At 36.7% G+C, this 25,456-nt stretch overlaps 1 protein-coding gene across 1 annotated transcript in view; it reads left to right on the top strand.

Annotated features, from left to right (window-relative positions):
* DCHS2 (dachsous cadherin-related 2) overlaps positions 1 to 25,456 on the top strand; it is a 546,419-nt gene that overhangs the window by 425,244 nt on the left and 95,719 nt on the right. Inside the window, exons 12-13 of the mRNA XM_053700224.1 lie at positions 17,318 to 17,557; positions 25,047 to 25,181. Of these exons, the coding sequence (XP_053556199.1) occupies positions 17,318 to 17,557; positions 25,047 to 25,181 (375 nt within the window). The remainder of the gene's footprint in view (positions 1 to 17,317; positions 17,558 to 25,046; positions 25,182 to 25,456) is intronic.

Genomic DNA, 25,456 nt, shown 5'->3' with positions numbered 1-25,456 from the left:
ACCCGAAAAGGCCCCACAAGCTCATCTTTGATGATACCAGCCCAAACCAGTACTCCACCTCCACCTTGCTGGCGTCTGAGTCGGACTGGAGCTCTCTGCCCTTTACCAATCCAGCCACGGGCCCATCCATCTGGCCCATCAAGACTCACTCTCATTTCATCAGTCCATAAAACCTTAGAAAAATCAGTCTTGAGATATTTCTTGGCCCAGTCTTGACGTTTCAGCTTGTGTGTCTTGTTCAGTGGTGGTCGTCTTTCAGCCTTTCTTACCTTGGCCATGTCTCTGAGTATTGCACACCTTGTGCTTTTGGGCACTCCAGTGATGTTTCAGCTCTGAAATATGGCCAAACTGCTGGCAAGTGGCATCTTGGCAGCTGCACGCTTGACTTTTCTCAGTTCATGGGCAGTTATTTTGCGCCTTGGTTTTTCCACACGCTTCTTGCGACCCTGTTGACTATTTTGAATGAAACGCTTGATAGTTCGATGATCACGCTTCAGAAGCTTTGCAATTTTAAGAGTGCTGCATCCCTCTGCAAGATATCTCACTATTTTTGACTTTTCTGAGCCTGTCAAGTCCTTCTTTTGACCCATTTTGCCAAAGGAAAGGAAGTTTCCTAATAATTATGCACACCTGATATAGGGTGTTGATGTCATTAGACCACACCCCTTCTCATTACAGAGATGCACATCACCTAATATGCTTAATTGGTAGTAGGCTTTCAAGCCCATACAGCTTGGAGTAAGACAACATGCATAAAGAGGATGATGTGGTCAAAATACTCATTTGCTTAATAATTTTGCACTCCCTGTATAGTAGCCACCTTTTGCAGATATAACAGCCAAACACACTTGTGAAATTCTTTCTACAATGAAAATTAAATATTGTTTAGAAAATTTTATTGCATTTGTAGTTTGCTTTGGTTTCACTCTTCTGTCCAAATATTTTTATTATTATTGGTTATTTATAGAGCCCCAACAGATTCCGCAGAGCTATAAACATAGGCGGTATACAAGGTAACATTTATCGGGATCAAATAAGTATAGGGCCCTGCCGAGAGTCATACTGTTGCAGTCAGCTCTTATGACTTAAGGCTTACAAGCTAAGGGGGTTCAAGGAGATAGCAATGGAGGAGAGAAACTGGTATAAGGAAAGGTTTGTGTAGGTTGTATGCATCCCTGAACAGTAGAGTCTTTAGGGGGCGCTTGAAGCTTTCAAAACTAGGGGAAAGTCTTGTGGAGAGAGGCAGAGAGTTCCACAAGATGGGAGCCAGTCTGGAGAAGAGGAGGAGAGTAGGAGGTTGTGTGCAGAGTGAAGTGGACGGGAGGCAGAGTATATGGAGGCAAGGATTGAGATATAGGGGGGAGCTGTGCAGTTGAGGGCCTTGTATGTCAGAGTAAGAATTTTGTGTTTAATCCTGGAGGCAAGAGGAAGACAGTGAAATGATTGACAGAGAGGTGCAGCAGATGAAGAGCGACGTGTAAGAAACATGAGCCTGGCAGAGGATTGTAAAGGAGCTAGGCGTCAGCTAGGGAGACCAGAGAGGACAGAGTTGTAATAATCAAGGCGGGAAAGGATGAGAGAGTGGATTAAAATCTTGGTTGTGTCTTGTGTAAGGAAATGTGTAATTTTAGAGATGTTTTTAAGGTGGAAGCGGCAGGATTCAGGCAAGGAGTGAAAGAAAGATCTGAGTCAAATGTGACCCCAAGACATCGGACATGGGTAGGGGTAATGATGGAGTTGTCGACAGTTAGAGAGATGGGGGGTGGACATTTTGGAAAAGGGGGAAAATAAGGAACTTAGTTTTGGAGAGATTTAGCATAAGGTAGTGAGAGGACATCTAGGAAAAGATGTGACAAAGACAGTTAGTGACACGGGTTAGCAAGGAAGGAGATAGGTCTGTTGCAGAGAGCTAGATTCGAGTGTTGTCGGCATATAAATGATATTGAAACCCATGGGACTATATAAGGGAACCAACCAGTTCTATGAGATTTAAGTCTGGAGACTGTTCTTGCCATTTCACGATTTGAAGCCTACTGTCTTCTAAGGTAGTTCTGACATAGCTTGGATGTATGCTTTAGGTCACTTTCTTACTGTAGGATAAACTACTAACCAACTGTAGGCATATACCTTACGGTATTTCATTTCGCTCACTCTATGCCAATTTTGGATTCAGCAAGAGATCACCAAACCATCACGCTTCCTCCTCCATATTTAGCAGTTGATGTTACACAAATAGGAACCATCCTTTTGCCTGCTCTGCACCATACAAATAACCTGTGTAATGAACAGAACATTTCAAATTTGGATTAATTGGTCCAAAAAAAACTTCTTCCTGTCTTCAATAATCCACTTCTGGCATTTAATGACTGACACAAGTATCTTTTTTTTTATTTTATCATAGCAATGGTTTTCTTACTGCACTTGAAATGTAAAATCTGTCACAATTAAAAGTGAGACTTGCTTACTTTGCAGTGACGTGCAGTAATAGGAGACAGGGGAGGCAGCGCCTCCCCTGTCCAATCAGAAAAAAGAAGTTTTTATTTATGATTTAAAAATAAAAAAAAAGTTGTGTTTTTTTTTTAACATGTTGTGACCCCCCCCAGGTACACGCCATCCCCCCCCCCCCACCGGCGCCACAGATGCATTGCGATCCTAATTCATCCATGTTGCGCAATTAAGAGGCAGTGAGCCATTCCGCTGCCCTCCATTAATTGCGCAACATGAATCCTGACTACTGTTTTTTGCTCACTATGAGCTAGCGCCACCCAGCGGTGTCCCACCATGCACCTAACCAATCTCCAATAGAGGCAGTTCTCAAAACCGCCTCTATGAGATAGAGCTGACTACAGCCAATGATGAGCCAATCAGCATCAGCCCTGCTGGGGAGGCGTGCCGGCCGGGTTTGTTTCAGTCAGTGACGTTGCCATCGGAGTACTGGTGTAATCGGCTCGGCTGCTGGCAGGAAGTGGGAAGTTAAACTAGTGATTCAGTGAAGTAGGAGGGAATTCAGAGCTGCAGCAAAAGAGTACATGCCCGCCTTCACAGATGAGTAAAATCCCGGTAAATGTTATCTCACATTTAGTGTTGTGAGTTTCCTGTTCAAAGTGTTGTTTTAAATGTGGATGAAATATCAAATGAAACAATACAATGCAGAAATAAAAGCAATAATATGAATATACCGATGCTATAATGATTCCCATGTTACTGAAAAGCATCACAGTCTATAGAAGATGCACATACATTTTATTTTACTGTGGGTTTCTGGATAAAAAAAAATATTCTTGACTAGTAGTGATATTTGTGCTCTGAGTGCAGTGTATTCAGTTTGTGTTACCTTTTATTGGACACGACCATCCTGTTTGTTTAATACACTCATCCACTAAAAGGCATGACAATATACTTACACAAAATTCTCTTGGTAATAAATACAGTAATAATGGCTTTTCTGTACAGCTGACAAGGTGAAAACTTTTACTATTATTATAGAGAGCCTGATCTCTAGTAACTAATATTGTTCACTAAGGTTACCATTACCAGCTTTCCATTACAGATATTGAAGTCAAAGAGGGATCAAGGGACATCAGCAATTGTTGTTGTCACTTGTCATCAGACCTTAGATCGGAGCCCATGGCACTACAGCTCCTATTAGCTATATACACACTATCACCTTCATGCACCCACTGTTGAGTACAGGACCTTTAAACTGTAAGCCAATAACAGATCTCAAATTGGACTCATGTCACTATAGTCCCTGACAGCCGTATGCCCACAACAGACCTCAAACCAGCCCCAATAATTTAAATGTCCACTTTTAATGATGTATTTTACAGGGCAGACAGTTAAAATATTGGATTGTCCTGTTAAATACATGACACAAAGCAACACCAGTTTTCTCCCAGATTTTGTTATATGACTCTTTAAATTCAAGTGAGGTTTAAAGTGTCTCATATGGCACAATAGTCGTCTACAACACAATATGAGTATGTATTAAATTCTTTATTTTCATTATTACACTTTTTGACAACATACACACATATTTTATATACTCCTTTTTTTACAAAGTACAATACAAAAAAATGTTTCTTATGAAAATGTAAATGAATACATATCAATCTCCACTAGAATCACTGTCTATTCAAGTAACTCTAGAATGACACAGAATTAAAGGTTTGTTTTAATGGAAATACATTTCTCAACTTAGTGAATAGTGACTGGTGAGTCTGTCACTGTGTCCAGACCGGTGGTCGTCCTGGGCTGTCAACTCACCTAGTGCTGCTGAGTGAGAGAGGGGGACCAAACTTTAGTGGAAGTGGACTGGAGAGATATCATCAGGACAGGACTCCGAAACTCAGCTCCCCACACCCATGCCAGTGCCCTGCCCAACTGCCCAAATACCAGCCAGCATATTTTAAGCAAAAGTAATTTATGCTATCATGTATCATTATCATATCTGCCTTTTTATTATTTATGACGCAGTAAAGGTGTTATTATTTCAGAGTAAAAAAAAAAAATTAAAAATAAATTGTTAAAAGAGAGAATGAAAGAGTGTGTATATATATATATATATATGTATATATATATATATATATATATATATATATATATATATATATCCCCACAAATTGTTAATATAGGTTATACTGATAGTTTAATTAGAAAATGTAAGCAAGAGTAGGTCAGTAGGCTTTATTATTTGAGTAAAAAGTAAAACATGCATTTTCCACACATATATTGTGTTTATGTATGCATGTGTAGTGTTTTTAATTTAATAATGTCTCAGCTAAGTTAGCTGCAAGTGAATATAATATTTCACTTGCAGCTGAGCTAAGACATTATTAAATTAAATACATTACACATGCATACATAAACACAATATATGTGTGGAAAATGCATGTTTTTACTCAAATAATAAAGCCCGCCCTACTCTTGCTTAAATTTTCCAATTAAGGTAACTACTATTCAGTTATTGATTAGTTCTTCCTATTCTACAGACAATGAGATGGCAAAGGGCAGGAATCTAGACACTCTGGGCAGAAAGGGACAAGGTTAATACAAGTACTAAAGGAAAGGTCCAAGGAAGAAAAAAGCAGGTGACTGTACAGCAGCAGCTAAAAAAACTAGGAAAGATGGAAAGAGCAAGACACAGGGGTTTAAACACATTATTATACTTGGAGGATTTTTTTTAATTTAACCTCTCCCCTAATAAGATGTTTGCAGATGTGTTGTGTCAGTGAACTAAGCCTTTAAGTAAGTTAATGTATCTTAACCGTGGTCCTCAAGTACCCCCAACAGGCAAGGTTTTCATTATAGCTGAACCAGTGCACAGGTGAAATAATCAGCTGATCAGTAACACCATGGTTACTAAGCTGCTCTCACTTATCAGCTGATTATTTAATTTATGTACTGGTTCAGCTATAATTAAAACCTGCCCTGTTGAGGGTACTTGCAGCCCGTGGTATATGTGTTTCTCCGGCGTATAATATCTAGTGCCTCACCCGTCACTGACCTCACCGCACGTCACTGTTACTTTGTAATGTTAAGCTGTGCTTAAAGCTGTTTTTCCTGTGAACTGCCTATTGCGCAAGCTGTTGACTCTCATTGATTCTATTGTGTCTCTGGGTTTGACATATCTCTTCCTGTCAGAGTATCCTCAAGTTTCCATGTGCCTTTTGATGGCGTAGAAAACTGTATTAAGTGACACCTTGACTTTCCTTGTCATTTCTCTAAAGGAAAGACCTAAAATTTTAGGGGAAATAATGGTATATCTGTCTTCTATTGTTGAATGCCCTTTTCTCACTGCTATGATAGCAATATACATTATTAGCGCTGCGGAACCTGTTGGCGCTCTACAAATACCTTATAATAATAATTCATGCATACAATACCACTGTCTGTTCCAACACTGCTTTTATACATACAGAAGGTTTGTAAGTAATAAACATAAGTTTGGAGAACTGTATGAATTGTCAGCATCAACTTTCAAGGCTGAATTTACTTCCATTGCTGCAGAACAGTTGTAAGATGTTGTTAACTCGCTATTTGATCCCTGATTTATAAGTGTACATGTATATATATATATATCTGTATATGTATATCTATCTATATATACACATCTGTATCTATCTTTCCATCTTAATGGGAGGAGAGTCCACTGCTTCATTCATTCATTGTGGGAATTAAGAACCTGGCCACCAAGAGGAGGCAAAGACACCCCAGCCAAAGGCTTAAATACCTCCCCCACTCCCCTCATCCACCAGTCATTTTTTGCCTTTCGTCACAGGAGGTTGGCATAGAAGTGTCAGAAGATTCAGAGTAGTCTCTTATGGAGGGTAGTACTCTTCGAAATGGGACTGGAGTTTTAAGTAGTCCTGTCAGCCTCTCATTGAGAGCATGGGTGAGTCCGGAGATGCAGGGAGAGTCTTTCTGCGAACCCATCCCGACTTAGTTTAACAGCTCCATTAGCAATCAGCATTGACGAGTTTCGCTGCCTGCTTTTCTTTTCTCAAGTCCATGTCAGGAGCGATGCTACTAACCTGTCACACTTGAAGGGCCATGTTCCCTTTACACGGCATTGATTCTGGTAAGATTGTTTCATTTATATATATTTGATAATGCAAGAAGACAGGATCACAGTGTGGCTCCTTTATCTTTATAGAATCTAGGGTAATACCCTCGGAAGGAGGTTATTGAACAGGGGGGGTTTTATTATACATAATATTGTTTATTGTGTTTCTGCTGCATTTGTGTAAGATGAGGCTCTGTCAGTGTGGAACAGTCAGTTCATTAGTGAGAGATTGAAGCAGGCTTTTTTTTGCCACGTCTGTCTCTCGAGTTTAGGGGCAGTCCTTCATGGCACTCCATGTGACCGGGTGTGGCCTCTGTAACTTCATCTTTCTCGACCTCCGTCGGAGGAGACGAAAACTGTTTCTTGTAGTCCGGGTCATAGGAGGTGGTGAGTGCCCCGGCCATTGGGATATAAGGGTGCCATTTATTTTTTTATCAAGTCCATAATAAAGGTGCAAGCTATGGAGGACTCTGATATATTAGAGGATACTTCCTCTTTATCTAAACCTATGAACTGTGTATATTGTGAGGAGGTTCCAGTCAAACCACCTACGCAACTCTGTTCCACATGCTTTGACAATATTGCTATATCCAAAAAGAATAAAGTATTTAGTATGACTGAGCCGTCCACCTCTGAGGGTTCTCCACTCCGCAAGTTGCGTTCCCTACAATCATCTCCGTTTACACAAGCAGTTCCCCAGAGCACTACTAATCCTCCTGCGGGAGGGGTCTTTTGGCCTCCAGACTTCGCCAATCAGTTACAGACTGCAGTTTCTGCAGCCATTAATGCGATGCCTCGCCCTACTAAACGCAAGCGGAAGGTACGGCACTGCTATCCATCTCAAGGGTCTTCGACTCCACTTGATGTCTTAGACAGATTATCCGCTGAGGAGGACAACTCCGAGTTATCAGAGGATGTTGCTTCTGGGTTGGAATCGGCTACTTCTAGGCCTCCGTATGCGGAGGAACCAGATTTTAAATTTAAGATGGAGCATTTGCGCTTTCTGCTGAAAGAGGTGCTTGCTACGTTGGAGGTTCCGGAACCGAAGCTACCAGAGGAACCTTCGATCCCTAAACTAAATAGGGTTTACGAGGACAGGGTAGTGCCCCAGGCCTTCCCAGTTCCAGTCAAGATGGCTAACATTATTAAGAATGAATGGGAGAAACTTGGTTCGTCCTTTTCCGCCTCTTCTTCTTTTAAAAAGCTTTTCCCCGTTCCAGACGCGCAGCTTGAACTGTGGGGAACCGCCCCTAAGGTGGATGGTGCTATCTCCACGCTCGCTAAGAGAATGACTATTCCACTAGAGGATAGCTCCTCTTTCAAGGAACCCATGGATAAAAAGATGGAATCCATGTTGCGGAAGATGTTCCAACTCACGCGGTTCGTTTTCCAACAGGCGGCGGTCGCTGTGGTGGCTGGCGCAGCTACCTATTGGTATCAGCCATGGTCGAGGTGGAGACTCCCCTCGATGAGATTCTAGAACAAATCAAGGCCTTAAGGGTAGGTCATTCGTTCGTCTGTAATGCTAACAATCAGATTTTTCGGTTTTAGCCCGCAGGGCTCTGTGGCTAAAGTCGTGGTCTGCGGACATGACTTCTAAGTCTCGCTTGCTTTCCCTTCCATTTAAGGGGAAGGTTTTGTTTGGCCCTGGGCCTGGATTCTATCATATCTACGGTCACGGGTGGCAAGGTGACTTCTTGCCTCAGGATAAGAAGGCTAAATGTAAGGGGTCTACTTTTCGTCCCTTTTGTGCAAACAAGTCTCAGCGCCAGCAGCCTGCCGCAAAGTCTGAGCAATCCAAAGGATCTTGGAAGCCAGCTAACTCTTGGAACAAGTCCAAGCAGAACAAGAAGCCCGCCAAGCAAAGTCGGCATGAAGGGGCGGCCCCCTACCCATCCTCGGATCAGGTAGGGAGCAGTATATCTCTTTTTGTGGAGGCCTGGAGAAGAGATGTTATAGACCCTTGGGTTCTGGAGGTCATAACCCAGGGTTACAGGATAGGTTTCAAGTCATATCCTACAGTCTTGCAGAGGATAACTCTAGAGCTCTTTTACTTCTCCTTCAGTCCCACGGGTGGAAGATAAATGAAGGAAAGAATTCATTGGTCCCCAGCAATAGGGTGGAATTCCTGGGTACGATAATAGATTCTTGACAGATCAGAGATGTTGCAAGCTTGTGTCCAACTGTCTAGCTCTTCAGACATCCTCCAGGACATCTGTGGCCAGGTGCATGGAGGTGATCGGGCTAATGGTATCCAGCATAGATGTCATTCCATTCACCAGGTTCCATCTCAGACCTCTTCAGCTGTGCATGTTGAGACAATGGAACGGCGATCATTCAGATCTGTCCCAACAGATATCTCTGGACAGACCGGTGAGGGAGTCCCTGTCTTGGTGGACCCAACCGGGGCAGTTGTCACAGGGAACATCCTTTTTGAGTCCATCCTGGGAGATTGTGACCACGGATGCAAGTCTATAAGGATGGGGAGCTGTTTGGGGTGCCAGAAAGACTCACAATTGTTTGCTCTCAGCGATCCACATTCTGGGTGTGGACAACTGGGAAGCAGATTTTCTGAGCAGACAGACGTTTCATTCTGGGGAATGGTCTCTCCATCTCAAGATGTTCGCGGAGATCTGCAACAGATGGGGGACGCTGGAGATAGACCTCATAGCGTCCTGACTTAATTGCAAGCTACCCAGATACGGGTCGCGATCCAGGGATCCCCAGGCGGAATTGATAGATGGCTTGCCGGCACACTGGGACTTTAACCTAATTTACGTATTTCCACCGTTGCCTCTTCTACCTCATGTAGTCGCCCGCATCAAGCAGGAGCAATCTTCAGCTATTCTGATTGCTCCGTCGTGACTGAGGAGGATGTGGTTTGCGGATCTGGTGGGGATGTTGTCATCTCCACCGTGGAGGTTACCTTGTCGCAGGTATCTGCTGGTTGAAGGCCCCTTTCTACATCAAAATATCGATTCTATGAGGCTGACAGCATGGAGATTGAACGGCTAGTCTTAGCCAAGAGAGGATTTTTGGAAAAAGTGATTGACACTCTCGTTCAGGACAGGAAGCCGATCACTCGACGCATCTATCATAAGGTGTGGAGGACCTACTTGTCCTGGTGTGAGGAACGAGGATATCCCTGGCATAAGGTCAGGGTATCCAGGATTTTGGCTTTTCTCCAGGATGGTCTGGATAAAGGCCTTGCTGCCAGTTCCCAAAGCGGACAGATCTCGGCTTTATCTGTACTGTTACATAAGAAGGAATCCTGCTCCTCCTTGGAGCTTAAACTTGGTTCTTAAGGTTTTGCAGAGGGCTCAGTTTGAGCCTATGCATGCTCTTGACACTAAGGTTCTTTCATGGAAAGTCCTGTTATTACTGGCTATTGCATCGGCACGCAGAGTCTCTGAGTTGGTGGCCTTGCAATGTGATCCGCCCTACTTGGTTTTTCATGTTGATAAGGCTGTTCTTTGCACTGGATTGGGATTCCTTCCCAAGGTAGTGTTGAGTCGTAACATTAATAAGGAAATATTAGTTCCTTCTTTGTGTCCTAACCCTTCTTCTTCAAAGGAGAGGTTACTTCATAATCTGGACGTGGTTCGGGCTTTTAAGTTTTATCTTCAGGCTACGAAGGAGTTCAGGCAGACTTCGTCCTTATTGGTTGTGTACTCAGGGAAGTGCAGGGGGCAAAGGGCCTCTGCCACTTCTCTATCTTTTTGGTTGAGTAGTATGATCCATCTGGCATATGAGACAGCAGGACACAAGCCTCCTCAGAGGATTACGGCTCACTCGACTAGAGCTGTGGCCTCTTCTTGGGCCTTTAGGAATGAGGCTTCTATGGAGCAGATTTTATAAATTTGACGTGCCTTCATGCCTCAGCTTTTGGAAGAAAGGTTCTGCAGGCTGTGGTGCCCTCAGTTTAGGGTCCGCCTCCTTTGCCCTCCCATTTATTTTCCTTCAGTGTCCTCTAGAGCTTGGGTATTTGTTCCCACAAGTAATGAATAAAGCAGTGGACTCTCCTCCCATTAAGATTGAAAACATAAATTATGCTTACCTGATAATTTCATTTTTATCTGTGGGAGGAGAGTCCATTGCCCCCACCCGTTCTCCGGTGGGTGGACCTAAATTTAATTTTATTCTTCTGGCACCATTTATACCCTGATATTTCTTCTACTCTTCCTTGTTTCCTTGGCAGAATGACTGGGGGATGAGGGGAGTGGGGGAGGTATTTAAATTGAAGGTAAAGTTGACAACACTCGTTTACGCCATATTATAGTATTTTTAAAAAGAGGCAGAGTTTAATTCATCATTTTTTCTACATCAAATTATATAATGCTGTTTTTACATTTCAAACAGCCAGCGATAAAATTCTTTCCTACGCCCGCCATTTTGTCAAATTGATTGACATGCTAGTGAAATTCTATCCGCCAATGTTCTTTTCCCCCCGGGGGGGTTCAGCCTATTACTTGCAACATCACGTGAGTCTTAAGCAAATGCGTTGAAGCCGTATTAGCCAACTTCTCCATGCTCATTCATGAGACGTGCGTGCTCTTTAGTTGTTATCTTTAAATCCTCCTAACCAAATATCATTCAACATTAATCACTCAGTGTGTGTGTGTTATATTGATGTTACTTATGGTCATTGTGTTTTTTATATTGACTGATTGTGTTTTTTTTTTATTATTGTTTTGCCCTGATGTTCCGTCTGTGTTTTAGATTCAGAGGATGATGGTCAGTCTGTATTATAAAATTATAAAGCAATATAGTCTTGCCTATAAAAATAAAATTAATATTTTAAATACAAGAAATCAAAGATAGTAATTTACAATGGGACATTATAAAAAAATGAATAGAAAAAATTATAAGCATAAGACTCATGTATTACTGTGTATAAATATATAAATAGATGATATAATAGACATCGCAATTTATTCTATTCTGATGCAATAAATAATATTTAAATTAATCTTGATTTGTAATAAATAAATGATTAGCTTTTGGATAGTATTAGAATGAAGGGAATATATAAAAAAAATGTATTACAGCGATTGCAATGTATTTAATTTGGGTACAATAACTAATAATGTACTTTGCTTTATTATTTATTGCTTTATTATTTATTGGGTACAATGACTAATAATGAACTTTGCTTTATTATAATGAACTAATACTAATGAACGAATTAACTAATACTAATGAACTAATGAACTAACTTTATTATAATGAAATAAAAATAAATGGTTTGATTATGAATAGTGAGAATAAATTGAATATGTAAATAGTTAGGTATATAGCGATCAAAATAAATTGTATTCAGCTAAAATGAATAATATTTAAATATTAATTCTTAATAAAAAATGCAAAGCATATAGATAGTGTTCGAATTCAGGGAATATATAAATTGATGCTCTAATAGCAATCACAATATATTGTATTCTGCTAGAATGAATAATATTCAAATAATATTTGTCAGAAATAAATGTTTTGCATATAGATATGGTTATAATACATGTAAAATATAAATAAATGATATAATATTGTTTGAAATGTATTGTATTCTGCAAAAATTGAATAATATTCAAAAATAAAATTTAAGAAATAATAACTTTGTAGTGTTAAAATACAGGAAATATAAAAATAATTGATAATATAGATCGAAATGTGTTTTATTCTGCTACAGTAAATAATATTGTAATAGGATTGGTAAGAAATAAATGGTTTGAATATACATAATGTTAGTATGCAGGGAAAATAAAAATAAATGATATAATTTCGATTGAATGGAGTTTTATTCTGCTAGAGTGAATAATATAGGATTGGTAAGAAATAAATGGTTTGCATATACATTGTGTTAGAATGCAGGGGATATAACAATAAATGATATCATAGAGTTCACAATGTGTTTTATTCTGCTAGAGCGAATAATATTATACTAGTATTGGTAAGAAATATATGCTTTGAATATACATAGTGTTAGATTGTGGGGGATATAAAACTAAAACATATAATAGCGATCAAAATGTATTCTATTTAAATAATGCTTTTGCATATAGAGTTGTAATGCCAATATTCAAGAAATAAAGGATAATATAGCAATCTAAATGTATTGTAGTCAGCTAAGCTATAAATAATACTATTGAAATATTATTTATAATAAATAAATAATTTTGATAATGAATATTTTTATTTATTTTTGTTTCAAAATATAATTAAATGGAAAGCGCAAAATGTGTATGCTTACACAGTAAAGAGAAAGAATCGATTGTGAAAAGGGTACAGGATCACAATTCTGCAGCTGCTGTATAGGGCAGTATAGTACTCAATGAATATTGTTTTTCATTTAATACTATGTATCAAAGGCAATTGCGCAGTTCAAATGACCCTCGTGAACCCGTTTTCAAGCAATGTAGAGAGTGGGTGGGACCGCTTAAGAAGACAAACACAGGAGAACACAGAAGTAGCTGCTGGGAGGAGTCGGCAAGTAAACGGTACCAAATTTAAAACAGATATATTATCAAAAATCTATCTGGAACATAAAAACAAAGTTAGCAACAACATTTAACTACTATTGAGAAATTCTTGGGTATATTGTAACCCGGTTAACTTCACTTTAAGCCTTTGGGTGGGGTGTCTTTGCCTCCTCCTGGTGGCCAGGTTCTTAATTCCCACAAGTAATGAATGAAGCAGTAGACTCTCCTTCCACAGATGGAAATGAAATTATCAGGTAAGCACATGACGCGTCCTGACAAAGCCCTGAAGTTAGCCCACAAAGGGGAGGGGTGAAACGCGTCATGTCTGGCGCTCCTTTTACCGGCACATTTGAAACAAGCTAATCCTATTGCCCAGAGGTGGAATCCGTTGACATATTCAAGGAGACAAAGTTGAAAAGCATGAGTGTATTGCTCAATGCCTTGTCGGTTCCTGAGAAGGATGGTATGAAGCGCTGGAATAAGTAACATATACAGGATACCTGTTGCTTGACCGCTGTGATTGCTGCAGTGCCACACAAGCAGTTTGTTTACACCTGGCGCATGCCTTTATCTATGGATATACAGGAATGCTACTGCTATATGTAGTGAGGCATTTAAACTTGCTTGTTTTCTCCTATGAGTGGTGTCATACATACATCCGTTGATGGCTATTATAGTCCTATTGAACTTTATACGGAGCGTGTTTTTACAAGTGCTCTGGATGGACTGTATCAGCATTGTATGGAGCTCAGTGTTTTATGAGTACTGTTTGCATTGCCTTATTTCTTGTAAAATATACAGTACTTTTGGATCTGTGCAAAATATAGGTAAAATTCTGTTGAGTGTGTTTTTACACTTATGTGCTCATCTTAACCTATACAAGCTTATATTACTTATGTTAATTTCCAGGCCTGGATTTGCTATGTTTTGGGTTTTATGTTTGAGTGTGTCATTTAATTATACTGTTTCAACTTGGTGGTTTGGGTGTTGCAGATACTTCTGGAGAGAGGTAAATAAATATTTTCCTTAAATTTGGTCTGTATATGATTATTAAAGAATGATGCCTTGTTAATCTTTAATAATCATATACATGTTGGTTATTCTCTCTTTTTTACATAATTTTCTATAATTATAATAGACCTAAATTAAAGTTACAATTATTAAAGGGACACTGTACCCAAAAATTTTCCTTCGTGATTCAGATTGAGCATGAAATTTTAAGCAACTTTCTAATTTACTCCTATTATCAAATTTTCTTCATTCTCTTGGTATCTTTATTTGAAATGCAAGAATGTAAATTTAGATGCCGGCCCATTTTTGGTGAACAACCTGAGTTGTCCTTGCTGATTGGTGGATAAATTCATCCACCAATAAAAAAGTGCTGTCCAGAGTACTAAAACCAAAAAAAGCTTAGATGCCTTCTTTTTCAAATAAAGATAGCAAGAGAACGAAGAAAAATTGATAATAGGAGTAAATTAGAAAGTTGCTTAAAATTGCATGCTCTTTCTGAATTACAAAAGAAAAAATTTGGGTTCAGTGTCCCTTTAACTAACTACCTATTTAAAAAAAAATTACAAACTTACCTGTGAAATAAAAATAAAACCTAAGCTTAAACTAAAAAAACTAGAAAAGCAAAACACAAGCGCAACCCAGACTCAAGGTAGTAAAATTAATTTATTAGACAATTCCAATGCGCATATATATGGACTTACAAGAAGGTAATTAAAATGTGTATTTGAGTGTAATTCCCAGCTTGACTCAATAGTCATCCGCGTTGCAATCCAAACCTTCTGATGGAATGTACTTCACAAAACATCTATAGCCTAAACAAGGCTGTAGAGAATCAAATCCTCTAACTGAATGTACAAGCACCTCTGACTTGACACGTTTCCTCTGCCGGCTGAGCAGACTTTTACAAGTAAGTTTAATTTAGGTCTATTTCAATTATTTTAAAGTTATGGGGTGTTAGGTTTAGGGGTTAATATAGTTTAATTTAGCTAGTTGCGATGTGGGGGGGCGGTGGTTTAGCTCAGCAAAAGGGGTAAGTTGCGTAGCGATGGGCAGCAAATCTAAATATATATGTGTATGATTATATATTTTATGTGTTAATATGTGAATATACACATATTAACACATAGATTTATATGTATATCAGCATATACATTTACTGGGAACACATAGTTCCCATCGACCACAATGTAAAGGCACTTTTCAGTGCCTTTTTTTTCTTTAAACACCCCACACCAGCTAACTTTAGCCACCAAAAACTGCTTACTATAGTTTTTTTTTTTATTAAAAAAACAAAACAAAACTTTAATGTGGGGCCAATTAGGGCACTTTTAAAAAAATAACCAGAGGTCTTCTAATGACTGGTTATTTATCGCGTGCCCACAAACGGGCCAATTTGCCCGTTTATGGGTGAATGATAAATTAACGCTCCACTTGTAATCTAGCCATAAATATAAGAAAAATCAATGCTAATATTGAAATACTGTCCTTAAATTGGTAAACTGATTCTCAAATATTAAATATTCAATTCAATTTTCGAATGTTACATATAATCCAGATTTTTTTTTTTTTGCACAAGTAGATTTTGAATCTTCTATAAACATTTGACTTTTGTTTGGAGTGAACAAAAGTGGACAGTATTTGTTATTTTTAACAAATGTGCCAAAATATTCATCCATCCCTAGCTTTAGGCACTATTGCAGGGATTAATTAAATGCTGTATAATGAAACGCATAGGCAGCTGTAGGGAAAACATTGTTTACTAGTCAGATTTGCCGAGCAGTAGTGTTTGATTAGCATGACTGCCCACTTACCCTCCGATAACTTGACATTTCTTATGTAGCAATGAGTGAAAAGTTACTGAGTAAGCTCCTTGCCAAAAACTTGACCAGTCATGGGAACCTGGCCTATTACTTTAATAACCTTAGGGGTACAGACATGACTACAAAAAAATGTGCTATTGTTTTATGATTCTAAACAAAAAAACAAATTCCAATGCTGCACGCGGATGAATAAAATAAAAAAACTTTATTGAAAACACATGTTAAAAGCAGAAATCCAGACAACACTCAGTTGTAAAAGCACTTTTCCCTTTCTTTTATATTGTTTTATAGATGATATTAAATAGCTAACAGGCTATATATATCATTACTCTCTAGGCCTACAAGATATAAGAGATTTCTGTAAAAAAAACATGAGGTTTGTTACAGGATTTAATAAAGGACAGTTTTAATATGAAGCTTGGTCCCTTGCTTTAGTTTTGTATTCTTTTGTATAAAAGTATATTTAGGATTATGATTTGTATAATCTTGCTAAACTGCTAAAAACTAAGAGCTACAAAGCTATAATGAATGTAATTAAACTGCACCAATTAAATCACCATTTGATTCAATAAATTTCAGCTATAGGGATCTTTGCAGTCCTTGTAAAATGTATATTTGAAGCAAGCTTAAAGGGACATTGTCTGCTAACATTTGCTCCAATTTAATGTGTTTCTAATGGTCCATTTTACCCGCTAGTGTGTATTTAATTGTTTGCAAACCCCTACTTTAACTTTATTTTGTTATTTGATATAGGTGTTTCTTCCTGTTAAAACCTCCACCTATATAGAAAATAGGAATACATATTCTCTGCTATATAAACCAGAGACAGTTGAACTAAATTATCTCCCTGTGGGTTGGGTAGGAGAGTTAGATATGTTTTTTTTATCTGAAATAGCTGGTTGTGCTCACTGAACCCCCCAGTAGAGAAGTGCAGCCAAGAACTTTTCATTTCGAATAAAATTTTCATTCCGAATATTCAGGGATGCTCCTTTCCACGAATATTCAAAGGCTGCACTATTTGGTATTCATTTAGTTTAAAACAAAGTGAATACTGAATTTTAGTTAAACATTTACAATAATTTTCGTTAAAATGAAGGTGAATGTTTTAAAGCTACAGATATACACATATAAATAAATAAATAAATATTTATGGAGATTTTCTTCTTGGAAATTTATACACATTGCTCCAAAGTATAATTAGTTTAACATGAAGAAGCTTGTGTATAATTGTCTATCTCTTGCTCGCATCATTAGTGCTGAATACACTATATACTGAATTCCCCACTCTGTAATTGTGCTGTGTATGGACATTTTAGCAAATATTTTTATAATAAGCCATGCACAACATATGTCAGATGCATTATTTGTCATTGCTGAAAAGAGTTCATTTCTTGTAATGTAAAATAAATTATATTTGTATTTGACCATTTTGTTCTTTAAATCTCCAGGTTGGTTAACCCTCTACTCTCCACTAGACCGTGAATTACAAAACCAGTATATATTAACCATTGTAGCATGTGATGATGGAATGCCAGCACTCTCCGCCACACAGACGTTAACAGTCACAGTTATTGATGTTAATGATGAGGAACCACAATTTAAGGAACCACTCTATGAGGCTGATATTTTGGAAAACCAAGAACCTGGGGCACATGTCATAAAGATAGAAGCAACAGATGCTGATTCAGGTGTTTACCAATTTATTTCCTTAATGTTTCTGCAATTTTTTGTCTAGATATAATGTATTATAAAACTACATCACAAGATGATAATGCTGAAATTACATCATTGCTATTGTTATTAAAGAGTGAACAATAGGCATGTTCATATGGACTATTCGTTAGGAAACTAATGCCAAATATTACTGCCGCCAGTGGCATTTGTCTATTTTTGGAGCCAGATTTCTTCTTGTTCAAGTTCAACACAATAAGATCTAGATTTGCATAGAATCTATGCCGTAGATCTTACTGTCTTGGATTTTCACAAGAAGAAATGTGGCTCAGAAATAAAGCAGAATGCCACTGGCGGCAGTCATATTCGGCATTCGCTTCCTAATAAATAGTCTGAATGCACATACCTAGGGTACATATTGGGACCCATTTATGATAAAAAATGATTTATCAAGCTGTGAAAGCAGCTTTGGGGCCCCAGCATTTCAGGCTAGTAAAGTAGCAGTGGTCTTAAGCCCGGTGCTGCTGCTTAACCTCTCCGCCACCTATAATGTAGCGTAGTTAAATCATCCTGAGCCAATCCAACTGGTATGATTGACTGCCCCTGCTCACAGGCAGTTGGCCACCAGCAAGCAGGGCGGCAATATTGCGCAAGCAATATGTCCACTGCTATTGTATAAGGTCCAGTGGACATGTTAACGGTAGCCAATCATGTCTACCTGACCTTTGCTAAATGGAGCCAATTGCTTCAAAATTTAAATCATGTACTTAATATAAAAAAAATAAGTATGAGTCTATAAAATATATTTTTAATAGCTTTGTTAATTAATAAAGTGAATTAAGTAAAATACACACTTATTATTAGAAAAAGCAGTGAATAATGAATACATAGAAGAGATAAGCATATATATATGGAAATATTTATTATGTTTGTCTTTATGAAAACATGTTTTAAGAAGGAGCACACAAGGAAAAAGGAGTATTAGCATCACCACTATTTTATATCTGGAAATAAGTTTATGAGCCTACCTAGGTTTAGCCTTCAATATAGAATACCAAGGGAACAAAGCAAATTTGATTATAATAGTAAATTGGAAAGTTGTTAAAAATTGCATGAGCTAAATTCATTACATTTAATTTTGACTTGACTGTCCCTTTAAGCTCATAAAAATCATATGTTGCAAACTGGAGCAAATTACCACTTGTTCAGCTTAATTTTTTTAGTAACAGAACAAAAATTTGGATTGGTCAGGATGGTAGACGGACAGTCAGTTTGTCCCATCATTTCTCTCCATTCTAAATAAAAGTTAACCAGGCTCTTTGCTCTGGTTTGATCCCTTTGACTTGTAAAACAGTCAGGGCATTTAACACAGCCTTTTAATCCTTGCTAAAATTTAATTCAGCAATTTAATAATACTTTTTTGAAAATACTGAGAGTATTTCTAAAGTTGGTAGGGGGTTTAATAGTTAATATTATCTTAAAAACTGGTGTGCAATGGAAGATAAAATATTCGTAGGTTAATAAGCTTGTGCAATCTGAATTTTGGGGAGTGAGGTTAATAAAACTATGCAATATATATATATATATATATATATATATATATATATATATATATATATATATATATATATATATATATATATATATATATATATTCACCCTTTATCCCAGTTTACTAGTTTACTTTCTTTATTGCAAAAGAGGGATGTGCTTGTGAATGCCTTTAAAATGCAATTAATATAAAGGTGTCACGACTTAATTTACTAATTTGCTAAGTAGCTGCCAACAATATTCTTGTCTTAAATCTTGTAATTGTTTTAAAATAACATGCAAATACTAAATGATAAATTCTACTTACATTTTTTTTATTTAACCCACTAAGTGAACACTGTGTAATGTTACTATTCCCCTGATTTAGTCATTTTTACGTATGAGTTTAGTAAATGCAGTGATTTGCCACAGTAACATACCCCTCCTGTGTCAATTAGGAAACTTTAAACAGTGAAATTCACCTCAGTCTTCATTAACCCTTTGTACAAGCATTGTTCACACAATATCACACCAGTCTACCGTTAATCATTTAACCCACTAAAGGAATATTGTGGAATGTTACTTTTTTTTGATTTACAAATGCTGCTTCTAAAACAGACATGAAATCCAGAAATATTCTTTCATGATTCAGACAGAGCATGCAGTGTTAAATAACTTTTCAATTTACTTCTATTATCTAATGTGCATTGTTTTATTTATAGCCTTTGTTGAAATGCAGTAATAGAGCTAGCTTCTAATTGTTATATGCATCTTGTCATTGGCTCACCCATCTGTACCTCTGAAAAAGTGCATTGCTGCTCATTCAACAAAGGATACCAAGAAAACTAACGTCTGCACTGCAAGGGCTCCCAGTCTTCAGCTTGATAAATGTATCACTACATTACTGATAGTTTTCCTAGTACAGTAGCTTTAACATTGTTTTTAATAACCAGAACCATAGAAAGGTGAATACCAAGTAGCATGCTGTTTCTTTTTGTATATTGTCTAATAAAAATGGTTTAAGTCACTATAGATACATTTTCTATAGCAATTAAATATACACTGAATCAAATGCATTTCTGCCTCCATTTTGGAACTTAGGTTTCACTGCCTGCATCTGAACGAGAGTTGCTGCATATGTCAGTGCTGGAATGCAATGAAAGCTTAATTTTAACAGGCCTGTGCTCATGGCTAGGGGGTAATCATCTCAATACTAGGTTTATAAACTTTATTTAGTGCTTAAAGGGTCAGTAAGGTCAGAACTAAACTTTCATCATTCAGATAGAGCATGCAATTTAAAACAACTTTCCAATTGACTTCTATTATTGAATTGACTTTGTTTTCTTGCTATTCTTTGAAAGGCTTTGTAGGCTCTGGAGCAGCAAAGCACTACTAGATGCAAACTGCTGATTGGTGGCTTCACACAAATGCCTTTTGTCATTGGCTCACCAATGTGTTCATCTAGCTCCCAGTGATGCATTGCTTTTCCTTCAACAAAGCATTCCAAGAGAATTAAGCAAATTTGATAATAGAATAAAACTGGAAAGTTGTTTAAAATGAGATGTTCTGTCTCAATCTTGAATGAAACAGTTTGTGTTTCATGTCCCTTTAATGTAAACTGAGAATTCATTTGGGGAAAACATAATTTAACACCGCAATGTATTAAAAGCATTGCAGTTTACAGGGACAGTATGGCCTAAGCAGACTTCATAAAAAACAATACAAGCTATGTTTGTACTTTAATATGGGTGTGTTTTACTTTTAGTGCCAGTCCCCCTATTCTCAGGCTGCTGTTTTTATTTTCTATGAGGGTGGGCATTGCAGACAATCACATTTCTACTGTACATGCCATATAAGTTAAGCCGACACTACAGTCCCTACCAACCTGTTATTAAGTTGTTAGATGGTGTTCTTATTATGGGTATTATTTTTTATAAAATTTATGTGAGATTTCCCTTGAGAGGATCCTTTTCTCTACTAAAGAGGTTGTTCATCTGTAATGATAGAAACTAGAGCACATTTCAGAAACCTTCATAATTGCTTTATCAGATGTAAAGAATAGTAATTTTCCATAAATATTTACGACATAGAAGTCCAGAAAAGGCTTATTTGGCTGTACCATCTCCACCCACATACATACATAGTATCACAAGAAGGTTGCAACATATTACTTATTTTGGTATCAATCTTATTATTAATGAGACTTTCTAAGTTAATATTAATGTTTTTAATTGGATAGAGCAATTATGTGTTAAACACCTGTAAACTGGGGTAGAAAATAATAAAAGCATAGTTAAAGGGACACTGTACCCAAATTTTTTCTTTCGTGATTCAGATTGAGCATGACATTTTAAGCATCTTTCTAATTTACTCCTTTTATCAATTTTTCTTCATTCTCTTGGTATCTTTATTTGAAATGCAAGAATGTAAGTTTAGATGCCGGCCCATTTTTGTTGAACAACCTGGGTTGTCCTTGCTGATTGGTGGATAAATTCATTCACCAATAAAAAAAGTTGCTGTCCAGAGTACTGAACCCAAAACAAGCTTAGATGCCTTCTTTTTCAAATAAAGATAGCAAGAGAACGAAGAAAAATTGATAATAGGAGTAAGTTAGAAAGTTGCTTAAAATTGCATGCTCTTTCTGAATTACAAAAGAAAAAATGTGGGTACAGTGTCCCTTTAAGCACACCAAACACAATTTCTCATATATATATTTATATCTTGTTTTTATATATTGCCAAAGAAATGCAAGTTTGGAATAGTGACACCTCACTTATTTAAAATCTATGTAGCAGTATCATTTCTGTCCACTAGGGTACACTGTTGCTACACATAATTGTAATAGTTCAATGTAAACCTAAATGAGAGATTTAACTGCATCATTGCATATCATTATTTTTATATCAAATAATTATTATGTACGAAAAATACTGCTATAATATTTGTTTTTTATTTTACCATTATATTTTATTTACTGTATCATTGATGTGCTCTGGGAAGAATATTGGCAGTATGGGAGAAATACACACGTCGTGCTATACATATATTGTATTCTACAAATAAATTATTTTATTGAAAGAGGTGTTAGTCTACAAAGCACAAATATAATTAAGCAAATTACTGCAAATTATTATGACAATACGATAAGCATAGAATTTAACATATTATATGTATGTGTGTATTTTAGATATAGAGATATTCCAGCTAAACTAAAAAAAATAAGATATGAATTCATGGTTAATGTGCTTACTTTGGGCTTATGACCTAAAATGCAGGCAGAGTGTGCTTTTCTCCTTTTCATTATGGGTCCAGGCAGACCATTACTGTTAAAAGGGGTTTAACAGTGTAAAAATAAAATACTCATTTTACTTTTGAGGATTTATTTCTAAATCAAATCTTTCTTTTTGCTCAGTCAAAGTTGTGCTCTAGACCAGTGATTGGCAACCTTTTTTTTTGCCGTGGCACACTTTTTTACATTAAAAAATCCTGCGGCACACCATCACATATTGACATTCATTCACAAACAATCATAATGATTGTCTGTGAATGAATGTCAATGTCATGGTTGTAAATAATGCCTGATGAGCCTGTCACATACCTCCCAATATTTCAAAATTTGAAAGAGGGACACCCCCTCACTGTTGTCAGTCTGCCGCAGCACACCTGAGGATCTCTCACGGCACACTAGTGTGCCACGGCAGACTGGTTGAAAAACACTGCTCTAGACACTACTGGTTAACAACTTAATAAAAGAAGGATGATTTTTAACAATAAAAGGTTTTAATGAAATAGAGTAAAATATAAAGTAATTTACAAGTCTAGTAAAATAGGTGCAAATGAGCTTTATTTACATATGATCTTCTGGTGCAGATTTTTATCTGCAATCTCAACCTGTACAGTATGAAATAACAGTTTTGCGAGAACATGCTCGTTAGTCCTAATGGCAGAACTGGCACCTTTTTACAACACACGTTTTGCAGCTTGAGAAATGTTTAAAAGCCCACTATTGTAACTAAGAAAAGCTGTGGCCATTTTTTATGAAACATATTAACAATACAAACCATTAATCTTGCTTCTAGACCAAAACCTCGCCAAATTGAAAAACTTGTTTTTTACAATAAGCAAATAAAGAAAAAGTTTATAACAAACAATTTTATGGTATAATCATATAAAATACACACCATACACACATGTATTGTATTCCCATATGGCCCCAGCTTAAATGTATGAATAATTAATTTACAAGTTTTCTTTTGGAAGTGAAAAGGTTAATTCCACACATTTAAATTGTTATTGTGATTTCACAGTGTGCAACGGTATTGATGTAAACACCTGTATTGTAAGCAAAAGACCTGCTGAATGAGCGTAGTATTATACATTTAACATTTCTGTGAGGTAAAACTGGTAGGTTTCTGGTAACTTCTTTATGGAAATCACAGTTTACTATCAGCTCTGGTAAATTACGCTCAAGTAATTCTTACACTGAAGTGAAAAAAACGTTATTTTCAACTTGTAATGCGAATACACAGAATAATCTGTTCCTGTTTAACTATTCTCAAAGTTTTAATGATTTAACCTATTTACAGGTCTGTTCTATATACTAATGTGGAAAACCTTTTTCTAGAAATTGTATTTCCAAGAATGTTTATTACAATTAGAATCAGTGTATGCAGACCCATGTAACAGAATTATTAGCTTTCATGGACTGACTAAACCAGATTTTTTTTCTTCGGATAAATACATTATATTTAAAACAGGCACATTTTTTGAACATTTGCAAAGATGAAACCACACACTAATGATAAAATAGTTTCCATTCTTGGCTATCATTTGACAACTATACTTGTATAACAGTCACAATTTCTGTATTTTTATCACCTGCTACTCTAAAATGGTTTCCTTTATTGAGGAAGAGTTTAACCACCTTTTAAATATAAATAAGGAATTTTCATATCTTTGCATTTTTGTAAATTTTGCTCAGTTTTTCCCTATTTTTTGTCTGTGTCCTAATAAATGCAATTCATTAATATTTATGTAATCACATGCAACCATTTTTTCAAAACACTTTCTCTTAACTTTATTTTCAACAGTTACCTGCTAGAGCACTATTTATTAAAGAGTTGGAATTATTCACTGCTTATAAGGAGATATCAGGAGCTAAACAGAAATATGAGTAGACTAACTTGTCCGGAGTGGATGGCTTTGGACCTTAATAGGACTAATTCTGGTTCCCATTTATCAAAAAGAGGGAACACAATGTTCACAGACAGGAACCAATGATGCAATATTCACTGCTTGAGTTTAAATGACTTGTGCAGCCCCACCCACTGCCCTTGCACAACCAATTGCATTATAGCAGGGCTTTTTTTAAACATTTCAGATGTTTAAAGTCCATCCCCTCCTTGGGATATTTAAAGTCCATCACCTCCTTGGGATGTTTAAAGTCAATCACATACCATTTTAACTAGTTTACCTCTCCTTCCCTTAGGTAAAACAAAAATCATGTAAATAATTAACTGCCCAAAATTATATGACTGTGGAAACCTTTGGCGAACATGTTTTTTTTTAATAATGATTTCAGGTACTTAGCACTCCTAACACCCCCCTTGAACCATTGTTGTCTGGAATTTCTGTTCTCCTATCAAATTGATTGTGCATCATTTGTTGCATTTTAGCTAAGGAGAACAATATTGTTTCATTTTTTAAAATTGCATTTCATTTATTTTAAAGTGAAAGTCAATCCTAGCATTTTACAAACACTAGGATTTACTATTGAAACAAATAAAGGGGACTTTCATTTATGAAGTATAAGATACTTCATGTTGAAAAAGCTCCTTTATTTGTTTCAATTGATCCCCGGTTTTAGCAGCTAAACGCTAGGATTGACTTTCACTTTAAATAAACATCTTCCTTTTTAATATTTATTTTTTCATTTGGTTGTTCTTGATACAAACATATTATTTTTATATTTTGTAGGAATAAATTCAGTTCTTACCTTCCAAATTACTTCAGACACAGGACATGGACTTTTCAAAATAAATTCAGAGACAGGAGAATTGGTAACAGCAGCTACATTTGACAGAGAGAAACAGGAGCGCTACATTGTAAGAGGTAAACACATACATGTTATGAGCAAAATCAGCCTAAATTAATTCCTGTTGCACATGCAATATAACATTTTCAGTGTTTGCTGATTTAAACCCCTATTGCAATTCCTCGGAAGTTAAGTTTCTGGCTTTATTTTTAATGTTTTCAAATCATCATCAATTAAAATAAATAAAAATCCAATGTACTACTATTATCAAACTGACATTATTCTTTTGGTATACTTTGTTAAAGAACATAACTAAATAGGCTTGGGAGTGTGCACCTATCTTGGGCACTAT

Source organism: Bombina bombina, chromosome 2 (assembly GCF_027579735.1).
Source record: "Bombina bombina isolate aBomBom1 chromosome 2, aBomBom1.pri, whole genome shotgun sequence".
NCBI classification, from domain to species: Eukaryota; Metazoa; Chordata; class Amphibia; order Anura; family Bombinatoridae; genus Bombina; species Bombina bombina.
Note: the sequence above shows the minus strand (reverse complement) of the source record. Positions and strands in the feature narration are given on the sequence as shown.